The sequence below is a fragment of the Pterocles gutturalis genome, unplaced genomic scaffold (assembly GCF_000699245.1).
Source record: "Pterocles gutturalis isolate BGI_N339 unplaced genomic scaffold, ASM69924v1 scaffold19345, whole genome shotgun sequence".
Taxonomy (NCBI): Eukaryota; Metazoa; Chordata; class Aves; order Pterocliformes; family Pteroclidae; genus Pterocles; species Pterocles gutturalis.
In genome coordinates, this window is record NW_010138827.1 from 14,416 (window position 1) to 34,323 (window position 19,908).

General features: G+C 45.4%; 1 protein-coding gene across 1 annotated transcript in view; it reads left to right on the forward strand.

Moving 5' to 3' along the window:
- Window positions 1–19,908, forward strand: part of LOC104468880 — a 25,413-nt gene that overhangs the window by 3,904 nt on the left and 1,601 nt on the right. Inside the window, exon 3 of the mRNA XM_010083156.1 lies at window positions 2,367–2,634. Within this exon, the coding sequence (XP_010081458.1) occupies window positions 2,367–2,634 (268 nt within the window). The remainder of the gene's footprint in view (window positions 1–2,366; window positions 2,635–19,908) is intronic.

Consider the following 19,908-nt stretch of genomic DNA (forward strand, 5'->3'; position numbering starts at 1 on the left):
GCTTCATGTGTTCTTGCCTATGGCCGCTGCCAGTTGCTAGTTTCCAGGTCTGGATCTGAGACACTATCTGTTAACACTGTATCAAAGTTGAGTGACTCTTGCTGGAAAGTAAATGCAAGTTTTCCACCCAGCATGTTTGAATGTTGAGAGCTCTGAATTAAAATGAAGCACTTGCCTTTTTAAGGGTTGAAAGGCGGTGCTTTAGCTGTCTGCGAAGAAACTGAAGGCTATGTGTGAGCATCTCAGATTCATGGATTTAAAGAAGTAATCTGATAAAAGCAGCAGTTATGTCTTACTCAAAAGCCATCCGTAGATCTCCTTTTCCAGAATGGAGATTGCTGTTTTAAATGGCCTGTAACTTCAACAACTTTATCGTTCTCTTCATCCTCTTTTCTTCTGCTGTTCATTATTATGTCCTCATTGTAAGCCCAAATGTCTCTGTCCCACAGAGCATCTCTTGCTAATATAAGAGATGCATAGTGTCAGATTTGTTACATTGTGTCAGGTCATTTACTTGGTATTGCTTATGAAACTGGCAAAATTAGTGTGAATTTACTGTGTTATGCCTCTTGCTATGCAGATGTAGGCCAGGCAAAGTGAAAGGAGTGGGAGTTCTGGGTGTCTCTTATTCCTTCTCCCTTGTCAGAGGTTCTTGTTGTCTCTACATCTCTCCAGAAAATGCAATAGAGCTAAATTAAAATGGATAATGTTTTTACTGCCATTGTGGTTGTCTTGTGCCTTTTTTTTTTTTTTTCTGCTTTATTCTGGTTAACTGTTCATCATCTCCAGAAGGGAAAGCCTTCACAAAGCTCCAGAAATGTCTGATGCTCACATGCTGTGTGAGCTGTGCCAGCACTAGCTCTACCCTTTCTTTAGTTTTCTGTCCCTGAATTCTGAGGCTGAGTAGTCACTGCCATAAAATACTGAAGGTCAGCGTTACATTGACAGTGGCTTTGCCACAGATTATTTAATTCAGTTCTGAGTGACGGCTGACAATGCTGCAGATTGGGTATGGCTCCTGGCCGGTTTTGCCTCCCTCTTTGTGTAGCAAAGTCAAATGATTCAGCTGGGTGCAGTCAGTAGCTGTCTTGAGGCATGGGTTTGCCAAGTATTAAAAAGGGGAGACTAGTTAATGAGGGCCAGACTGATGCTGATATGAGAGTGTGAAAAGATGCAGAAAATGAAACTACTATTTGGCGTGTGCATGCATCCCTAAGCAGCGAAGTGCCTGTAGAGATTTATTCCCATTTCACTGAATTCCTTGTTAGCGTTAGTCAGCAAAGGTCAAGGCATTCCTTGCCTGAGTTAACTGTAGCATTCTGTACTTCTGCTGAGGAGGCAGCGACAGAAATCTTCTAGTGATGTGCTGGTGTGTTGCACGTATTTGGGCTGGTTGTAATAACCGTGTTAGAATGATGGTTCATCACCTTGAGTAGTGGCCTGAGGTAGGCACGAACAGCACCTGCTAACGAACAGTGATTTCAGAGGTCTTATTATTCAAAACCATGTTGTTATTTTGCTATGCAGTCAATATTTGTATATTTTATTATTCATCAACAAGATGGCTACATCTCTTCTAGTGGCATGCTGTTAACGTGCCGAGCAAATGGCACAGTTGGTTTGGATACTGTGCTTTGTGGTATGGTGTTTTGTTCTGATGGATGGAGAAATGGGTGTGCACCCTGCACTCATTGCTACTGGCAAAGGCAAGAGCAAAGCACATTTTGCCCTTGAGTGGAAAGTGGTGACGTCTGTGGGAGGCCTTGTTGCAGGGGGCATTCTTGTCACAGTGCTGCACCTCTCTCAGTAAAGCTGTACCGGCTGCACGTGGCAGCTTGCCCTTCACCGCGGGCAGCTGCACTGCACCAGGGAACAGAGCTGTGGACTCCAGGTGATCTTCTGAGCAGCTTGGATGGAGGCAATTTGAAGGCAGAGATAATGACCTAAGAGAGAGAGCACTTGCTTTGATGTGCTTAGAGCCTGTACTTAGTGCTGTGAAGTTTTTTGTGGAACACTTCCTATGCCACCTCTGCTAAAGTCGTAGCCAGAGTTCTTCATGTTTGGTATCTGAAGGTCAATGCTTTCTCTTTAAAAGTCATCTTTGTAAATATCTGGGTAGTTTGCAAGTCTTTGTTTTATTGTTTCTTCATTGAACACAACCACCAAAAATGTTTTCCAAATTAAGACTCCTGTTTTTTATTTTTCTTGTTATTTTTGAGTCTGGTGGGGTTTTGGGTTTTTGGTTGGTTGGTTGATTTTTTTTTTTTTAACCATTTCCCTCATTTTCTACCTTCCCCTACCCCCAAAGACTGACAGTGGCTCCCTCACGCTTCTCAGTTCTCAGTTCCACCCTGATTAACTTTGAGTCTGGTTGGGAAAACATATTTTACTCTTTTTCTATTCCTGTTCTGTTGCAGATTTTGACTTGAACTATTTTTGGCATTGGAGCAAGTTTACAGACTACGTGCAGTGTGTCCTGACCTTCACTGGTGTGACCGGTTACATCACTTACCTCTGGCTCGACTCATCTCTCTTTGTGGAAACGCTGGGCTTCCTTGCAGTGTTCACCGAGGCCATGTTAGGCGTTCCCCAGCTCTACCGTAACTACGAGAACAGGTCTACAGAAGGAATGAGGTACGGTGTTTGTCTTACGTAAAACTAGTAAGTGTGTGCGTGTGCGTGTAGGTGAATCTTTGTGCCGCCTGGGAATACTTTTCTAGGCAGAGCCGTGTCATCTTTCTGAATTGTACCTGAAAATACAGCAGCTGCCAGAGGATTCAGTGGCAGCAGGAGCTGCTGCAGCACTGCTGAAGCTCCATTACACCTCTGAGGTCTCACCCATTCTCTGAGCCCAGCTTGACAGTTCCGAGGTGAAACACCTTTTAGTAAAATAAACATGTAAAAATACTGCTGTTGCCATTAGCAACATATTGTAGTTCAACTCAAGCTGTGCTATGCTGGTAATTAGAAATTAACTAAAGAGATCTTGCATATCAAAAGTAAGAGAAGGAAGAAAATATTTTGAACCTGCAGCAACTAACTCTGCCAGCGTAACTCACATATTAACTCATCACTTTTTCTCACATATCTACTCATCACTTTTCCGAAATACATTATTATGTATATAGCAAATGATACCAGGGGTTTTTTTAATGTGTAAAATCTTGTAACTGATGTTTAAAAAAGCTCAAATGACTGGGAAACCCCCTGTAAACAACTGTGGGACAGAAAACTTTAATCTTGTGCCCACTGTTGGGGTGTTAAATAGATTATCTTTTCATACTGTTTACTGGATATCTCAATCATAACACTAATATTTCCAAATTGCAAATGCAGTTCATAAAGCTTTTTAAGAGAGAACGTGTTCACTGTGATGTGCATCAGTGCGCTGGTCTATAGAAACAGCATAGCGGCAAATTCAGTTCACAGAGTACTCTGATCATTTGTGACTCTAACTGTCTTCTCTTTCATTGTTTTGAAATGACTTCTCTTTGCTTTTAAACTTGCTGGGAGAATTTTTACTTTGATCAAAACTAATAACCACTCCCCACCACCCCCAAAACCAAAGCAAGTCTGTCCTTTGTCTGTTGACATTGTTCCTTTTACATGTTTGGCTTGGAGACACCTCTACTAGCTACTCTAAGTTCTTTGCTAGCTTGAAATGTTGTTGAGGGGATGTTCAGAAACTTGCTTTGATGCGTAAGGCATTTTTTGATTTGGAGCCCCTTTGGTACAGAGTGAGTCAGGATTTACTTCCAAAATATTGGGGTATTTTGCGTGCAAACGCTGCCTTGGTAAATTCTGTACCTGTGATATCCAGAAGGCAATTTACCTACTAGACTGTCTTTATGCTCTGGTTTGACTTTTCTCTTTATGTTTTTTGTCTGTGAATCATAATGTCATAATGCCACATGCTGATAGCTGCTATCAGATAGTGGTTTGCTTTTCCTTAGCTCCTCTCTGAGGATCTGAGCTTCAGTTTTCCAATTTCCTGTATATGCTATTTAGCAAAAGGAGAAAAAACCCCCTTTGTGCTTCACAACAATACTTTATAAAGCATTAAGCATGGGATTGCAGAATTCTCATCTAAAACTGCTCGGCAAGAGAGTGCTGTGTTTAGTCAAGAGGAAGTAGCATAAAAGCTCTTGTTCCCTTGCCGTCAAACAGAACCAGGTCCAGCAATAGCCACCCTCCTTATGGGCTGTGCCCACAGGTTTTCCCAAATGCATTGCCCATTCTGCTCCTACTCTTGAAAGCAGTACTGTGGTGGCATTGGACATTGATGCGTCTGGGGACCAAAGAGACCATACAGTTTACGCTGCTTTACTGCAGCTGGCGTATGTTCATGCAAATGCACAAGTTAGTATTCTTTCATTTTTTCAGGTTGTATTGCAGTTTTATAGATGTTGCAGCTACCACGTATACTTTCTAGCACCATGCAATCGTGAGTTGACTTGATGGTCTCTAAGCATCACCAGGCTGTTCCTACTGTGAGAGCGACTTCTGCTAGTGTCTTGCCTTCTCTTGAAGGAGCTGTTGGAAATAGTTCATCTGAACTTCCCTTCCTGTGCCTGCTTCTCTAAAGGCGCGTGAGAGGAGAGACCCCAGTCCTGGAAGCACGGAAGGGAGCGTGTAACAGTGCAGCCAGGCTAACTCATGGGACAGAGCTGGTGAACTCGCATGGGTACTTACCACACGGGGGCTAGTTGATGCCCACTGCTCTGTGCAGTTATAATAACAAGCATGTGGATGGTTACGCTATCAGCAGCAATGGCACTGGTGATCCTTTGCCCATCAGCTGCCTGCCAGATATGGTCTTCGCAAGCCTCAGCAGCAAAGTAAACCAGATGAGTTTCAAGTGTCTTTGTGGCTTTAAGTTTACTGGGGAGAGCCATGAGAACTAAGCTGTTCTGTTTAGTGACGTTTTGGACAATTATCACACCCTAATTGGAGGTGGTAAGTTCTTAAGCCACAGGTGGTTCTGTCACCTGTGGTGCATGAGTGGAGCCCGTGTCCCTGATAAACATCACAGTCTTTACTTCTGCCAGAGAAGGGGTTGTTTGGAGGTCCTCACAGCTAGCTGAGAAGAGCAGCGACATGCGTCTGTCTCTGAATTGGGGTCAAATGCAACACAGCACCTGATAAGTCTATTTCTACTTTAGCAAATAATTCCTTTCCTTAAATGTAAACTGACAAACTAGAAATGGAGAATAAGGTTAATAAGAATATGTGGCCATGTCTGATCAGGATATCCTGCCAGACTCCTCAGACGTTGTATTGTTTCTGAAAAAAAGGCGGCAAACAGATAACCCCAGAGCCTGCCCACACCAATCACCCCTTTCTGTTTAAATAAGAAGTTGAGGACATCTCATGCTTGAGGTAGCAGTCATTTCCTGATAAACAAGCTTCGAGACCAGAGGTAAATGGGACAGGTGGCTGTGGTGGCAGGCAGGGATACCCTTTGGGAGTCTGTTGTGAAAAGGCTCCCATCATCTTGCCTCTGTATTTCAGTCTGTTACTGCCTGAAAAGTCCCCTGCTGAGAATGTGCTCAGTGTCTGAGGTGAATGTCCAGAGGACATCTGCCCTGAGTCAGTTACGTTTATTGTGACTGGACATGACTGGAGTGAAGGAATCAGTTCTGTGCGTTGTAGTGCTCCTGAGAATGAGTCTTCCATATTTCTATTTCTCTGATATTTCTATTCTGCTGGATAGAGCTCCTCACTTCTTATTTTTATTTATATCTTATTTTCTCCTTATTTCTCTCATTTTCCTTCTTTTTGTAGAAATATCACTACTAGGTCCTGTAGTTTCCTCCTACAAAGCAGAGGCCAAAGGAGAAGTTGGAATGAGATGGAAACAATAAAAGCAGAAGGGAGATGGGTGCTGAGTAACAGCTTTCATGGAGGGAAGATAGTGTAGCATGTCCTGGTGGGCCGATAAGAGTGTAAATTTTCCATGATTAAGTAAACAGAACTAAGCCATTCCAAGGAACAGAAATTTTCATGATGTGCTCTTTGACAACTCACCTGATTGCTTTTGGAATAAATACTTTATAGAAACCTAGAATTCTGTTCAAGTGTTCAAGTACTTTTGAATAGTTGCAAACCTAAATAGCAAAGTCATAGTTCTATTAATTATGGTACTAACCTTGACCGAAGTGCTTTTTAAATGAATTGTGTTAATACCTATCAAGGAAAGAATCACTTAATCTCCATTCAGTTCAAGAACTACATCAGTTCCGTCCAGTCAACTAGTAAAAGACTAATTTAATGACATTAATTGTTATTGGGATGGATTAAAATCATGAGTGTGATCATGTTTGCGTCGGTTAGGAAAAGGCGGAAAGCAACCTCAAAATGTAAGAGCTTTGGAATATAGGAGGTATCCTGTTACATGGGAAAAAAAGGCATTATGAGGTTAACAGATTGCTCATCACTTGTAAACTTTTTATATTATGTGGTAAAATATTTCAAGATCTTGACAGCAAAAAAAAAACCCCCCACCATCTTCCAGGAGGCAGAGATGCTGACTCTGCTACAGTTGGGATCCTCATATTACTAACTGCTTTTGCTTGTTACAAAAACCATACAGACAAGAACTTCTCTGGCATTTATCTTTATGTCCCCGCTCCTTCTAAGATACTTGCCTCCCAGTTGCTTTCCCCTTCTAATAAACTGCAGTCATGAGAAAAGGGAGTGTTCAACGTGTGACAGTGGAGATGGCGGGAAGGTTGGCTCTGGATCTGGCTGCTGCACGCAGAGGTGGGGACCTGCTGGTCAGGTCATTGGGAGAATTGCATCCTTATGGGGACAGCAGCTTTTGTGGAGCTCCTGCAGGGGGGAAATGTGTGCTTTTGCGCAAGGGTGGGGAAAACCGTATCTCTGTGGGGGGGCACGGGCTCACGCAGGCACTGCTGTTATTATGTGCTCATCATAACCCCATCAGGCCTCCCGCCACCAGAGGACGAGAGCGGAGGGTGTTCGTCTGTACATCTATGACAAAGCTGTAGGTGTGCTGTCCTACCCAAAGATGTGTTAACCCTGGGACTGCGCAGAGGTGGGTTTGCTCCGGAGCAGTCTGTTGTATTGCACTCCTGTCTGCTGCCCTGCTCTGCTCTGCAAGACCAAGAAAGAGATCTGGCAGTAGGACTGAGCTGGGCTGGCTCTTCAAGCCATCAAGGGTTAGACTGGAAGCACGTGGGTCCAGCAAGCAAGGTGCTCTTGCAGCAATGGTGGAGCTTCTGGTGTGCACCATCCCCTGGCTGCACGCTGGGCACGAGGCAGCACCTGCACGCCCGGCTGAGGGCCACATGCGCAGCTGCAGGGTCCCTGCCCAGAACCAGGGACGGGCTGTGTTGGCCCTCTGTGAGCTGTTTCCCAGGTCTCTCTTCTAGCCTGCGGCCAGCTTTCAGACTGCTCGAACGGAGCCTTCTTTCTGCACATCTTTGACTGTCGCGTTTGGCTGACATTGGGTCAAAGGCTCAACTGGGCCACCCAGAGACAGCCAGCACAGTTACTCTGCTTATGCCTTGATACGAGCCTGTCTTTAGAAATCTGTCCTGAAAAGGCTGACTGAGGAAAATCTCCGTATTGCATTCAATCTGATTATTGTGTGACAAAATAAAGAAAATATTAATTTAACCCCTCCTGTCGCAGTGCTGGGTCAGTCACTGTGATTATCATATTTTAAAACCAACAAGTCACTGAAGGAGAAACAGTTGTCTTTTAGTGCCTCAGAAGCTGCTGGAGCCAAGAGTTGTGAATTTTACGAATACTTTTCCATTCAGAAGCGTTGTACGAGGTGCACTGCAGCTGGAGCTAGTTACAAGCAGGTATTTATCTGAAAAATATCCAGTGAAATAAGTGCAGTGTAAAGAGGTATGAGAGAAAGAAATTCTATTAAATGTATATCTGGAGATATTATTTCCTCTTTTCCCCTATAAGTAATACTAAAAATACTAGAAGACAGTATTTCTTGGGGAGATAAAATTTGTTTGTGGGGTGCTTTTATTTAGTACTGCTCTGTAGTTTTTTCCTTTTTGCAGCTCTTTATATCATTTTTTAAGAACAGCTTTTGACTTCTGAGGACGGTGTTTGTTGCAGACACAAATCCTGGGTTTATTCAAACTCTGTGAAGATTAATGTGAGCTGCTAGATTTTTCTGCCTGTATTGGATTAGCCAGGTGCTGTGATGAACAGATGTACGTGGCTTTATTCAGGACTGATTAGCCAACGTTTGGCCACCTCCTCTGGTGAGATTTTAGATGTAAGGAGATTGGGGAAGTGCTCTAAAAATGCTAAAAAACCACTGCTGTGGTTTCTTGGGATTTTTTAGCCTGAGGGGATTTTTGAACAGTGAATAGGTTAAAACAGCTCCAGTGAGTTGCTTCCTTTGGAGTGCTGCTGCTTAAAAGAAATGAAAACCCTAAGCTAGAGAGAAGTAGCAAGAGTTGTGGATGTTTCTGCTCAGGCACTAACTATGCATTAGCTTCTTAACTAAATAAATTTAGTTCCATTGAAAAGAGATGTTAGATACAGTCAACATCTGTTAGAGCAACTTCGTTGTGTATCATCTGTGCTTCCTTAGGGAGGTTCTGTAAAGGAGAAAGAGAAATTAACTGGAAAAGGACTTAAAAAGAAGGAAAGTTAAAAGAGGTTGATGGCAATATTGATTTTGTGGGATTTTTCCCAGCTCCTTCTCCCTGACAGAAATTGCATAGATGAGAGCAAAATCAAAGAAGTAGGAGTAGGGATAATGGATGCCTACATGAGAGATTTCCTTTTCTGGTATGCCAGACACTTGCCAGCACTACGGTGACCTGAGTTAGTGCATTGTGTCCAGTCTGGGACTAACACCAAGGAAGCTGCTGAAGAGGGAGAACTGTTTCTCTCAGGCTTTGGAGTTGTAGCCTTCAGATGCTGATATAACAGTGTCTGCTCTTGTCTACTCTTATTCTTAAAACAGCAGCTGGTTTATAGATTAAACAGTCAAAATAAAGAAGGTGGAAGAGGGTACAGGAAGTGGGGGGCGTTTAGTTGTTTGGGTTTTTGTTTTTAAAAAAGGCAGAATGGCTTTGCGGGTTCATATCATCTGACCCAACCGAGAAGCAGTTTTTTATTACAGAAAACATTGTATAGGCAATCATAAGGGACTAATTTATAAAAGAGAAAGTGGTTTCCAAGAGAATAATTAGAAACTAAAATGCAAATCTGGGACCCTGGCAAATGGAGAAATCAGGGTTGTAAGTGTGAGCCAGAAATACACTGGGTAAATGCAAAACTATTAGCACTACTTAAAAGTGGTTTGTGCTTCATGTTGTATAGGCCATTCCGTAGTTTCACTGCCTTTCCTATCAGACTAAGTTAATCAAAACTGGCAGTGTCCTTACAAATTGCCTATTTTAAACTATTCTTATAATTCACTGTAGTTCCGTTATTGTATTTGTTTATCTTCCTAAATGTGCTTTCTTTCTACTCAGATCTTTAGTTTTCTCTGTGGGTCTTCAAAAAGAATTGTCATTGCTCCTGAGGCTCCAGCCAGCACTGGTGCTGTTTTCTGGGGAAGTTTTGCTTGTTTCATTGTTTCGCTTTGGTGACATTTCTTCTTCCACTGCTGTGGCACTGATCAGCTGGTTACTGTTGCTTTTTATGGTGGCCTTTACATAAAATAGTCTGGGGTTTCTCCTTTTTGGACTTCGCATACACATCCAGGTTTGCAGGCGTTTGGGGAGTAGTCAGTAAACAATTTTCAATGACTGGACGGACCAGGTTTTGGTATGACTGTAAGGCTTACCGCTTACAGCTTCTCTTCTCTCTTCAGCTTTTCATTTGTCGTTCTAGTAGATACCAGGAACATCAGATTCCCTTCCTGAATCAGTCTGGTTTAAAGTTAAGAGGTTGAAGGAAGTGGTCTCTACTCCTCAGTAGATTTGTGGTTTCTTCTCCCTTTGAAGTGTTACATCACAAACAGGCTTGGTTTCTCTTGGGTGCACTCGGATGAGGGCAGAGACCTGTCAGCATGTGAACAGAGAGATTAAACCGTTTTGTTCTGATCCCAGGAAGCAAACAGCTTCTCTCCTGTTCTCCTCACCCTCTTTTCAGTTACAACAGACCTGTGATCACTGCTCCAGGCTGAAGGACCTGTACTTTCTGCTGGACTCTCTGTGGACACGTGGCTGGTGGGCGGCTGTGCTGGGGTCAGCACCACCTTCGCCTCCATGCTTGCCTGCTGTGTCTCCCCAGAGCTGCTCGCTCAAGGCCTGCAGCAGCACAATATGAGGCTCCAAAGACAGTTCTTTGTGCTCTGTGCACTCAACACATCTGAGAATTTCAGGAACTGAAGGAAGAGGCATGTGGAAGAACCCAGGATGGAGTAGGAGACCTTCCTTCCTTCACCCTCCGAGCACTTCTGACAGTGTGAGCAGAAGTATCGACTGCCCTTAAGCATCGTCCAGACTGTGACACAGCTACCGCTCTTGCATATATTGAACTGCTTTCTCATTTCTCTTCCCCTGGCACCTCATCCCTTCAGTTCAAAAAGTAAATTCAAAGCAAGTAACTTCAAAACAAAAGCATTGTTCTTTTACAAACCGTTCAAGCCTTGTTTACAGTAATAGGAATAAAGCACTGCTGGCATGTCTAATCAGTGCTCTCTTCTGTTGGTTTTTTTCTCTGTGGCCTGAAAATTTGAAATACAAGAGCAAATTTACTGTACTTCTGTTGCAAAAACATTCCGGTAAGTTTGGGCACTCCGTTTTCTGTTGGGAAGGACGTGTCATGCAAGGTATTTTGCCTAGTTAAGGTCAGATTCTTGGCAAGTCCCAAAAGGTTAGAGTTGAGCTTATCATGAAGGTACCTGAGAGATGAAAGTTTTCTAAAAATGTCTTTTTTTCTTCTGTTACATAACAAATTTTGGAACAAAAGTGCCTCAATTCTTGAAATTCCAGGACTTGTATTGTTTTGCCAGAGTTCACTGCAGCCAGTTGTGTAAGTGGGAGAAGTTACCTGCTGAAGGGGTTGCAGAATTGTCTCCCTCAGTGCAGTAGGACTGATTGGGATTAGAAATAGGAATGGAAGTCAGATGAGATTTGGGTTTGGATTGAGATTTGTGAGGCTCTTGTTGCCTCCCCACAGCACTCAGTTCTGTCCACAGCAGGGCTTTAAAGTGCTCCCCCCTCTCTGTGGGTCAGCGGTGATGTTGCACGTGGGAAGTGGCTCAGAAAGTGTTATTCACGGTGGCACCTTCTGACAAAGCACAGCCTTCCTCCTGGGCTTTGCTGTGAGAAACAGCCCAGGTGTGTGGTGCATCGCTCTCACCATGAACTTCACTCGTGCACCTGCGTGTAAAAGGAAAGGGGAAACCTGGCATTGCAGTGAAGACTCAGGACCTGACGTACCTTCACACAGAGCTTGCAAAGGGTTTTTTCCTTGTAACGGTAAAGCATTTTTGGGAAGAATGTGAGCTTTGTTTCTTGTAAAAATCTAGCTTATCTCCAGGCAATACGCTGACTGGAAGGTAGGACTTTACCTGCTCGTTTCTCCGGTGTTTTCTCAGGATGTGAGAAGCGTTTTACTAGCTGAAGGGCGTGATTAATTCAGGAAAAGTAATGACTGTAATATCATTAGATTTTGTCCTCTGGGGTGCTGGCTTTGGAGAAAACCACTGAATGCTAGTCTCTATAACAAGGTAAGCACTAGCACTGGTATCTTGTGTACGTTACCTTGTGTACGTTGACCAAAGTGATAATTGCAGTTATTGAGCTGGAATACCAAAAGCGCACTCAGGCTACGTACTGGTTACTATATGAAGATGAAGGGGAAAATGTGCTTCGATTACCTGAAGTTAAATTGGATGAAGAGTCTGGTGATTTCTTTGTTGTCTCGGGCAGGAAGAAAGGCAGATTTAAAAGGATTATGATTTGAGCCTTGGGATACACAACTGGGCTGAAGCAAAGCTCTATTCCCTCCTGTGTTTTTATTACCTTTCAAATTTAATGTGTCCGAAGTTATTTAGAACTACAGAAGGAAGCAGACTGAATGGTGTTGCACAGGGACATTATTTGGCCATCTTAGCACTGGCCCTGCGGGGCATAGCAGCGGTGTCCCTCCTGGCAGCGGGCAGGCTGCAGCAGCTGGGGTGTGGGGGGCCAGGTCACCCTGCAGGGAGGCAAGCCACGGGAAGGTGTGCTGCTACCTGGGATCTGCTGCCAGCCAGCTGCGTGGCAGAGGGGCGTGGGGACCATGCCTGCCTTTCAGTGGGTGGTGTGGGGCCCCGGGGCTGTCAAGATGACTCTGCCAAGCAGCTGCAGAGTAGATCATAGAACCATTAAGGTTGGAAAAGATCTCAAGGATCATCAACTCCACCCATCAACCCAGCACCACCCAACCCACTAACCCATGTCCCCAAGCACCACATCCACACGTTTCTTGACCCCCTCCAGGGATGGTGACTCCACCACTGCCCTGGGCAGCCTGTTCCAATGCCTCATCACTCTTGCAGTGAAGAAATTTTTTCTAATATCCAGCCTAAACCTCCCCTGGTGCAACTTGAGGCCGTTTCCTCTTGTCCCATCACTTGTTACTCTAGAGCAGAGCCCAGCACCCCCCTCACTGCACCCTCCTTTCAGGCAGCTGTAGAGAGTGATGAGGTCTCCTCTCAGCCTCCTCTTCTCCAGACTGAACCCCCCCAGCTCCCTCAGCCGCTCCTCGTCAGCCCTGTGCTCCAGACCCTTCCCCAGCTTCGTTGCCCTTCTCTGGACCTGCTCCAGCCCCTCAATGTCCTTCTTGTGGGGAGGGGCCCAAAACTGACCCCAGGATTCAAGGTGCGGCCTCACCAGTGCCGAGTCCAGGGGCACAATCCTGCCCTGCTCCTGCTGGCCACACTATTGCTGATACAAATGGGCAGCAGGAGAGCGTCTAGAGCAGCATTAGCCAGCGGCTGTGCCTACAGCCCCATTGATTGTAACGCCTTGAGCAGGAGGTGAGAGACAGGGACACATACTCAAGGACAACTTCCTGAGTGAGATGCTGAAGGGTGGTGTAACTTCGGTGTGCTCTGCGCCATTGACGTTGAGCTGACACTGTTGTGTAAATGTTCATACCACGTCTCTGAGCAGACCTGAGCTTTGCAGTCTGGACAGCATCCATTCTTCGCAGGAAGGACACTGGTGGGAATTGTGATTCAAGTCTTTCCTCTGATCCACAGAAGTATTTTCATACCTGCTGCACAGACTTAGGGTGTTTGAGGCTGTTCAGATCTGCTGGGCTTCTTTCTGCAGCAGAAGTTGTAGAGTGTTAGAAATGTTTTGTAGCTGTTCAAGGGTTAGCAGTTTGTGGACTCTTACAGACTAAAGTTTAGGCATAGCTGCTTAAAGTAGCCAGAGGCCAGATCCGTGATCCTGGACTATCCACCAGCCCCAGCCCCGTGTACTGTGTCTTGTACTTTCCCCTTGACTCTCCTTTGACAGACATGTTCTAACAAATACTGGGTTTTTGGGTGGATGTGCTAAGCGTGGTCCAAATGCCTGACACCCTGCCACTGCTGGAAGTTTAAAAAACATACGTATGAGGAAAAACATTTGACAAATAGCTGTTTACCCTATTTTTCCATAAAACTTTCTTGTTTATTTGTGAGTCTGCATAAAATGCATATATTAAAAAAGAAGCCACCAGCAAACAATCACTTTCTGGGTTTGTTTGCCTGATGGTGGTCCAGAGTGAAATCCTCACAAGAGCTTTCAGATAGTTTGCTTTTGTATTGCAGCCCTCTGTGGTATCCATTGCTCATGGATGTGGCTTTAACTCAACTGCCTTAGCTCGGTTGCAGAGATCCAAAATAAACACTGGATCTCTATTGCTGCATGTTCCTCTTAATTCCGGCTGGCAATGCAGGGCTGGACAAACGGCTCCCTCTGGAGATGGCCAGTGCTGCTCCAGCCTCAGAGGAATTGTTGAGAAGTGAGGTAAGGTGCTCTCGAGAGGCAGAGCACATGGCGACTGGTGGACAGTTTCATGCTTGGATTCTCAGCTGGCTGTGCAGTATTTAAAAACCAGATCTGTGCGTGCTTACACTGGGGGACCTGTCTTAGGGTATGCACATTTCGATTCCAGATTTTCAAACTTCAGATGCTTCGGATATCTGATTCCAATGTCTTTTTCTTTTTTCTTTTTTTTTTTTTCCTTTTAATATTTTTTGGCAGGCTAAACTATTTGGTTAGCATCAGGAACACTCCTTTTTTGTTAAGCCATATGGCTTTTTCTTAGGAACAAATGCTGTATTTATTAACTTTTGTTTGTTTTGTACAGTGTTAAAAATACCATGGCATTTGGGTTTCATGTTTTGTGGTCTGTGTTTCACTGTTGAAGGCAGGCCAGCCTCTAATTGAAGTGCAGTGTTATGGATGCTTGCTGTCTTCTCTAAGTAAGACTATTTTGGAGCTGAAAAATGGAAGCTGAAAGTTTTCCAAAGTCAGGATGTTATAACTAAATCTACTTTCTCTTCCAGACATTCCCATGCAAATGGCTTGTGGGAGGTAACAGCTTAAAAGGTTGCAGGAGAGAGACCTTCTGTACCCTCTTCCTTGCATCCCAAAACCAAAAGCAGTGTTCAAAATACTCATCAACAGGCTGTTCAATGTGGACCTTATTCCTGAAGGAAACACTAGGTTGTCAGCTCTTAAATGATTTTATTCTGCTTTTATATCCCCAGTCATTTAAAGAACTGTCAAAATTTTTTAACATATATGAAAGTCAAACGCTAATATATGAATAAATGCCTGAAACTGTGGCAATCTAAAAAGTCAAGATTTTTGAATCTGGCATCACCTGTGTCTTGGTCCAGCACTTGGCCATGATTTGGGGAAGCTGTGGTCATCTTCCACTAATTCTTGAACAAAAAGAGTCCAGGCTAATTCTCCTCTTTTTAGTTCCAGTTGCCTGGGCTAGAAAGGAAAAAACCCCACAACTTTCAAAGTAGATAAAGGTCAGTAAATTATACTCCTTTTTCTGTTATTGAAAATAGCTTAGCATCTTTGAGTTCATTGACTGTCTGAGCACAGTTAGCACTAAGTTAGTGAATATAGCAGGATGTAATTACATCAGGGCAGCACGTACCTCCTGTTGCTATTTGTGCTGAAATGTCTGGTCAAACCTGGACAGAATTTCTTAACGGAAGTCACTGTCTAATGTCTCATTCTCTTTGTGTCTTCCAGCTTGCAGGATATTTTTGGGTTTGTGTGTTAAGCTACAAACATGCAGAGTCATAACATTGACGTGAGAAAATCTACAGTGCAAACGGGAGGCGAGTACTGCCGTGTCTTTCTTCTCGTGTAGGTTTTATGCTAAGTACCAGCCCGTGCTCTGCAGACTGCTGCTCTGCAGCTCTGCTAATGTGCTACTGTTTGTAAATTATTTTGATGGATGGTTGCAACTAGTGTTAAGATGGCCTGGTTTACTAGGGAGGAGAAAGAGAGGGCTTCGCATCTCATATTTTTTTACAAGATCCTATTTTTTGGTAGTTTTTCAGACGAAAGAAGAAGAAAGGTGTAATGACCATGAAGTGCTAGCATGCTATTTATTTATTTTGCAAATGAAGATTTGTACAGTGTCTTTGTGAAATCTCTTCTCAGTGATAGAGAAGAGCAGCGCTGTACGGCATTTTTATATTACCATATTAAAAAATAGCATTTAGCAAGCCACCCCTAGTCTAGCGTCTCATCAGAAGCGATGGCATCTTTCTGGGAATTAATTCCAACAGCAGAATGAAGAAGTGGTCTTTCAGATTTTAAGAGCAGTTGAAAAATACTAGCTTTTCCTCTTTGTGGTCAATTCCAATTTAGACAGACTTGACATGGATTGTTACTGCATTAGCAACTCCTTGTAATGAGCTCCACTGTAAGGACGGCGCTTGCTTTTAGAAGGTTTGTTGTCACTGGATACTGCAGCACTGATTTACATTACTGGGAAGTGCTATTTTTACCGCAAGTCTGCTTCATCCTCTGGCAATACCAGCTATTTCAGCGCAGTTCCTGCCTCCTGCCCGTCCCGTTGGCATCTCTGTTGCCACACAACCAAAGGCTGCCATTTGTTTATTTCTGCCTCCCCAGATTGTTTTGTGGCACTGCTCCCCCCTAACCCACTCATTTGTGCTGAGAGCAGTTGTGCTGTCCTACAAGACCCTATCCTCCATACCAACAAGGTGAGCCTTGCCTGCCTTCCACATCTCCCCAGCTTAGCTTTGGGCTGTTTCAGGAAAGACGCCAGTTTATTTGCTCCTAAATCCTGCTTTGCTCTGTAGCCAGTACTGCGCAGAACATCTTCACTCACGTGACTTTGCAGGTACCAGGAAAATATAGCGTGAAGTTGCTCCTCGTGAGATAGGTTGGGAAATTTTTGCTGCACGCAGCCTCCCTGTGCTGTGCTGTCTGGTTTCAGGCAGTGTTGGTGGTGGGCAGGGGAAGAAAGCTGAGACTGGAGCCTTGTCCCCTTCGGTGTATCGGTAGCTTGTTGTGGTTTCAAGGCAACCCGGCAACTAAGCACCACGCAGCCTCTTGGTCTCTCCTCCCCTCTGATGGGATGGGGAAGGAGAATCAGAAGAACAAAAGGTAAAAACCTGGTGGGCTGAGGCAAGGACAAGGGAGGGTTCACTCACCACTTATGGGCACAGGCAAGAAACAGACTCAAATTGGGGAAAACACAGAGACAATTTAATTTTTATTAACAATCAAAACCAGAGCAAGATAATGAGAAAAAGCACTGCATCGTAGAAAGGCACCTCTCCCCCACCCCTCCCTTCTTCCCGGGCCCAAAGGCTTTGTTCCCATTTCTCTGCCTTCTCCCCCCGGCGGCACAGGGGCAGGGAATGGGGGTTGTGGTCAGTCCATGTTGTCTCTGCCGCTCCTTCCTCCTCAGGGGAGGCTCCTCACAGTCTGCCCTGCTCCAGCGTGGGGTCCCTCTCATGGGAGAGTCCTTCTCAAACTACTCCAACGTGAGTCCTTCCCACATGGGGTCACAGTTCTCCACCGACTGCTCCAGTGTGGGTCCCTTCCAGGGAGTCACAGCCTCCTTCGGGCACAGTCACTTCTGCCAGCGTGGGGTCCTCCACGGGCTACAGGGTGGGATCTGCTCCACCGTTAAGTCTCCATGAGCTATCAAATTCCATGGACATTGTCCTCCAGGGCAGGTCCGGCTTGGAGCTGGGGTACAGGGGACATCTCTGTAGCACCTTCCCTGCCACCAAAAACACAAACCCACACCACTTGTTAAAAACGAGCCTCACACACCTTATAGGAAGGGACTGGAGCTTCGTTCAGCGAATGGAGGTTACAGCAGAGCAGTGGAAGAAGAGCTTGGGTGTGCTCTCCCCTTTTTCCTCTTACTTCCCCACAACCAAATGAAATCTCCACTTCTTTTGGGCAATAGCACTCTCCCTTTCTGCACAGACAGTGCTCTTTTCTCCTCTGGGGCAGCTGAGGCAGCTGTCTGCCCAAAATTGGTTTCTTCCTTTTCTACCCCAAAAGCATGAATAAATGCAAGAATTGCTCCTCTTCCCCAAGTGAGTGGGTGAAGTTGAGAAGCTGTGAACAAAACCTGTCTTTTCTGTCCTGTGTGGTATCCTGAAGTGACACGATAGCTGGAATTATGAGAGCAGTGTCTCCATGTGATCAGTCACACGTAGTCATGCACGCACCGTTGCGTTATTGCTAATGGCATCTGCGTACGCAGCGAGGACAAGGCTAGTGCACAGCCCAGCTAAGGAGGGAGGACCATTGCTATTGTACCCACGTGTCTGGAAATTAGGATGTGGCAGAAGCCACGTTGATGGTGTAAACTCTGTTCAGCCCTTCTCCCAGCCTCCTGAAGCATGAGCCCATGATGTGGTAGTGGGGGGCAGCTCTCTTCTCTCCTGAGATGTCACACGGACACTCGATGGGTTTCTCAGTAAGCTGAAACTTTGATGCTGTGTGTGTAAATGGGTGCTTGTTGAGATGGGGGAGATCCCAGAGCAGTTGCAGCTTTTCCCCTCCCTAGGGCAGGCACTGGTAGAGTGAGACACCTACTTAACTGGGGGCATTCATGGATGCTGCAGACATTCCAATGGTGAGGTGGGAGTTCTGGGTCAGCACACACCTCTTCTGCTCGTTCCATGGCTTCACCCTTGTGGTGGGTTAACCTTGGCTAAACACCAGGTGCCCACCAAGCCGCTCTGTCATTCCCCCTCCTCAGCTGGACAGGGGAAGAGGAAAATACAACAAAAGGTTTCCACAGCAGGTTTTTTCCCCCCTTCTTCAATATGTCATCCCAGAGGCGCTGCCACCATCGCTGATTGTCTCGGCCTTGGCCAGAAGCGGGTGTGGCCTGAGCTGCCTGGAAAAAAAACTGTCGGGGGAAGCTTCTTGCAGAAGCTGCTCCTGTAGCCCCGCCGCTACCAAAACCTTGATGTGCAAACCCAATACCACCCTGAATGCCCTTGTCCTGGGCTGCATTCCTCCATCCCTCCGCCCCAAGCTCAGGTCATTTCCAAGGACTCGAGTCCCAAGTTCCCAGTTCTCTTCATTCCTGTCATTCCCTGTCTTGCTTCAACCCCTTCTTCCTACCTGTTTCTCATCCAACTGACCTCTCCACTCCTCTGATGTCTTCTTGACTTTCCTCTTGGGTTTTTCATTGCCTCTTCTCACTTCTTGCATGACACTGTCGCCGTTTCCTTGCCAAGCTCTTTTCTGTTCCCCCACGCACCTGTATGCCTGTGCTGTACACGCTCCTTTTCCCTGGTGCCAGCCTCTCTGGAGAGCAGTCGGTGCTCCCACAGTCCCTGCTTCGCATTACCCCTGGGCTCTGAGAGCCTTGGTGCAGCTGCAGTACTAAGCCTTTGTGGAACACCAGTTGTTTTGTATATTTTTATTTTGCATTTTTATAGTACCTTGGTGATTTGCAAGTTTTCTCAGCTCTTTTATCCAAGCTGCTAGACAGAGGAGGATGTATACTTTTTGAGCCTGTGACAGACCAGCGATGTTGGCTCTTTAACCTATCTGTTACATTTTTTAAAACCATTTTCACCGAGGACAAGTTGAGATTTTCCTCTGTATAAAGCATTGTCATGTCCTAGTGAGAACCCCAGGCATGATCCCGATTTCCTTGAGTACCTGATGGACAAACTGAAGAGCAGGGCTCTGGAACATGGAAAGGTTATTGGAGCATGCACAAAGTTACCCAGTTGGTATTGCAGGCTGTTGAGTCACAGGTGGCTTCCTAGCAAAACCCAGAATTGCTTTGGCAGGCTCAGCACAGCTTGTGATACAGCTAGAGGTGTGCTCCCAGTGCTTGGCTCCTAAAGAACCGCATGTGTGCGTAAGGTTTCCCCCAGTGATTATTCTTTCTTTGCGGGACTAAAGTCTTAACGTAGGCTATACATCTTCTGACAGTGCATCTTTCCTCCTCCACATATTCACTGCACCGTGGGGTCACTTCTGAAACCCAGCTAGCTTTCTCCGTGGGGAATGCATGACAAATATCCTTTGCACTTCCCTATTCAGCTATTTCGTCGCATCCCTGAATTGCCTCTCTGTCAGCGAGCAGTTAGATTGACCTGCCAGGTTTAGCGTGCGCTTTTAGCGAGGGTCCCCAACCACGCCAAGATAGATTCACAGTTAAATGGTGGTCAGTTGCCCAGCAAGCACTGATAAGCTTAAAATCAGAGGAGGAGGAATGTTGCCTGCCTGCAAGCAAGGTGCCAGTTTTATGACCCTCGGAGTTTATCGCCCTTCCTAATTAAAATCCCAAACAATCCCCACCACCGCCTGCATCTGTCAGCCCCCAGTCAGTGTGATGTAAGGTGACTGGGTGTGACTGGGAACATGCACAAGGCAGGTGCTGCAGGCTGTCTGCACCGAGCACAAATGACACTGTGGGTTC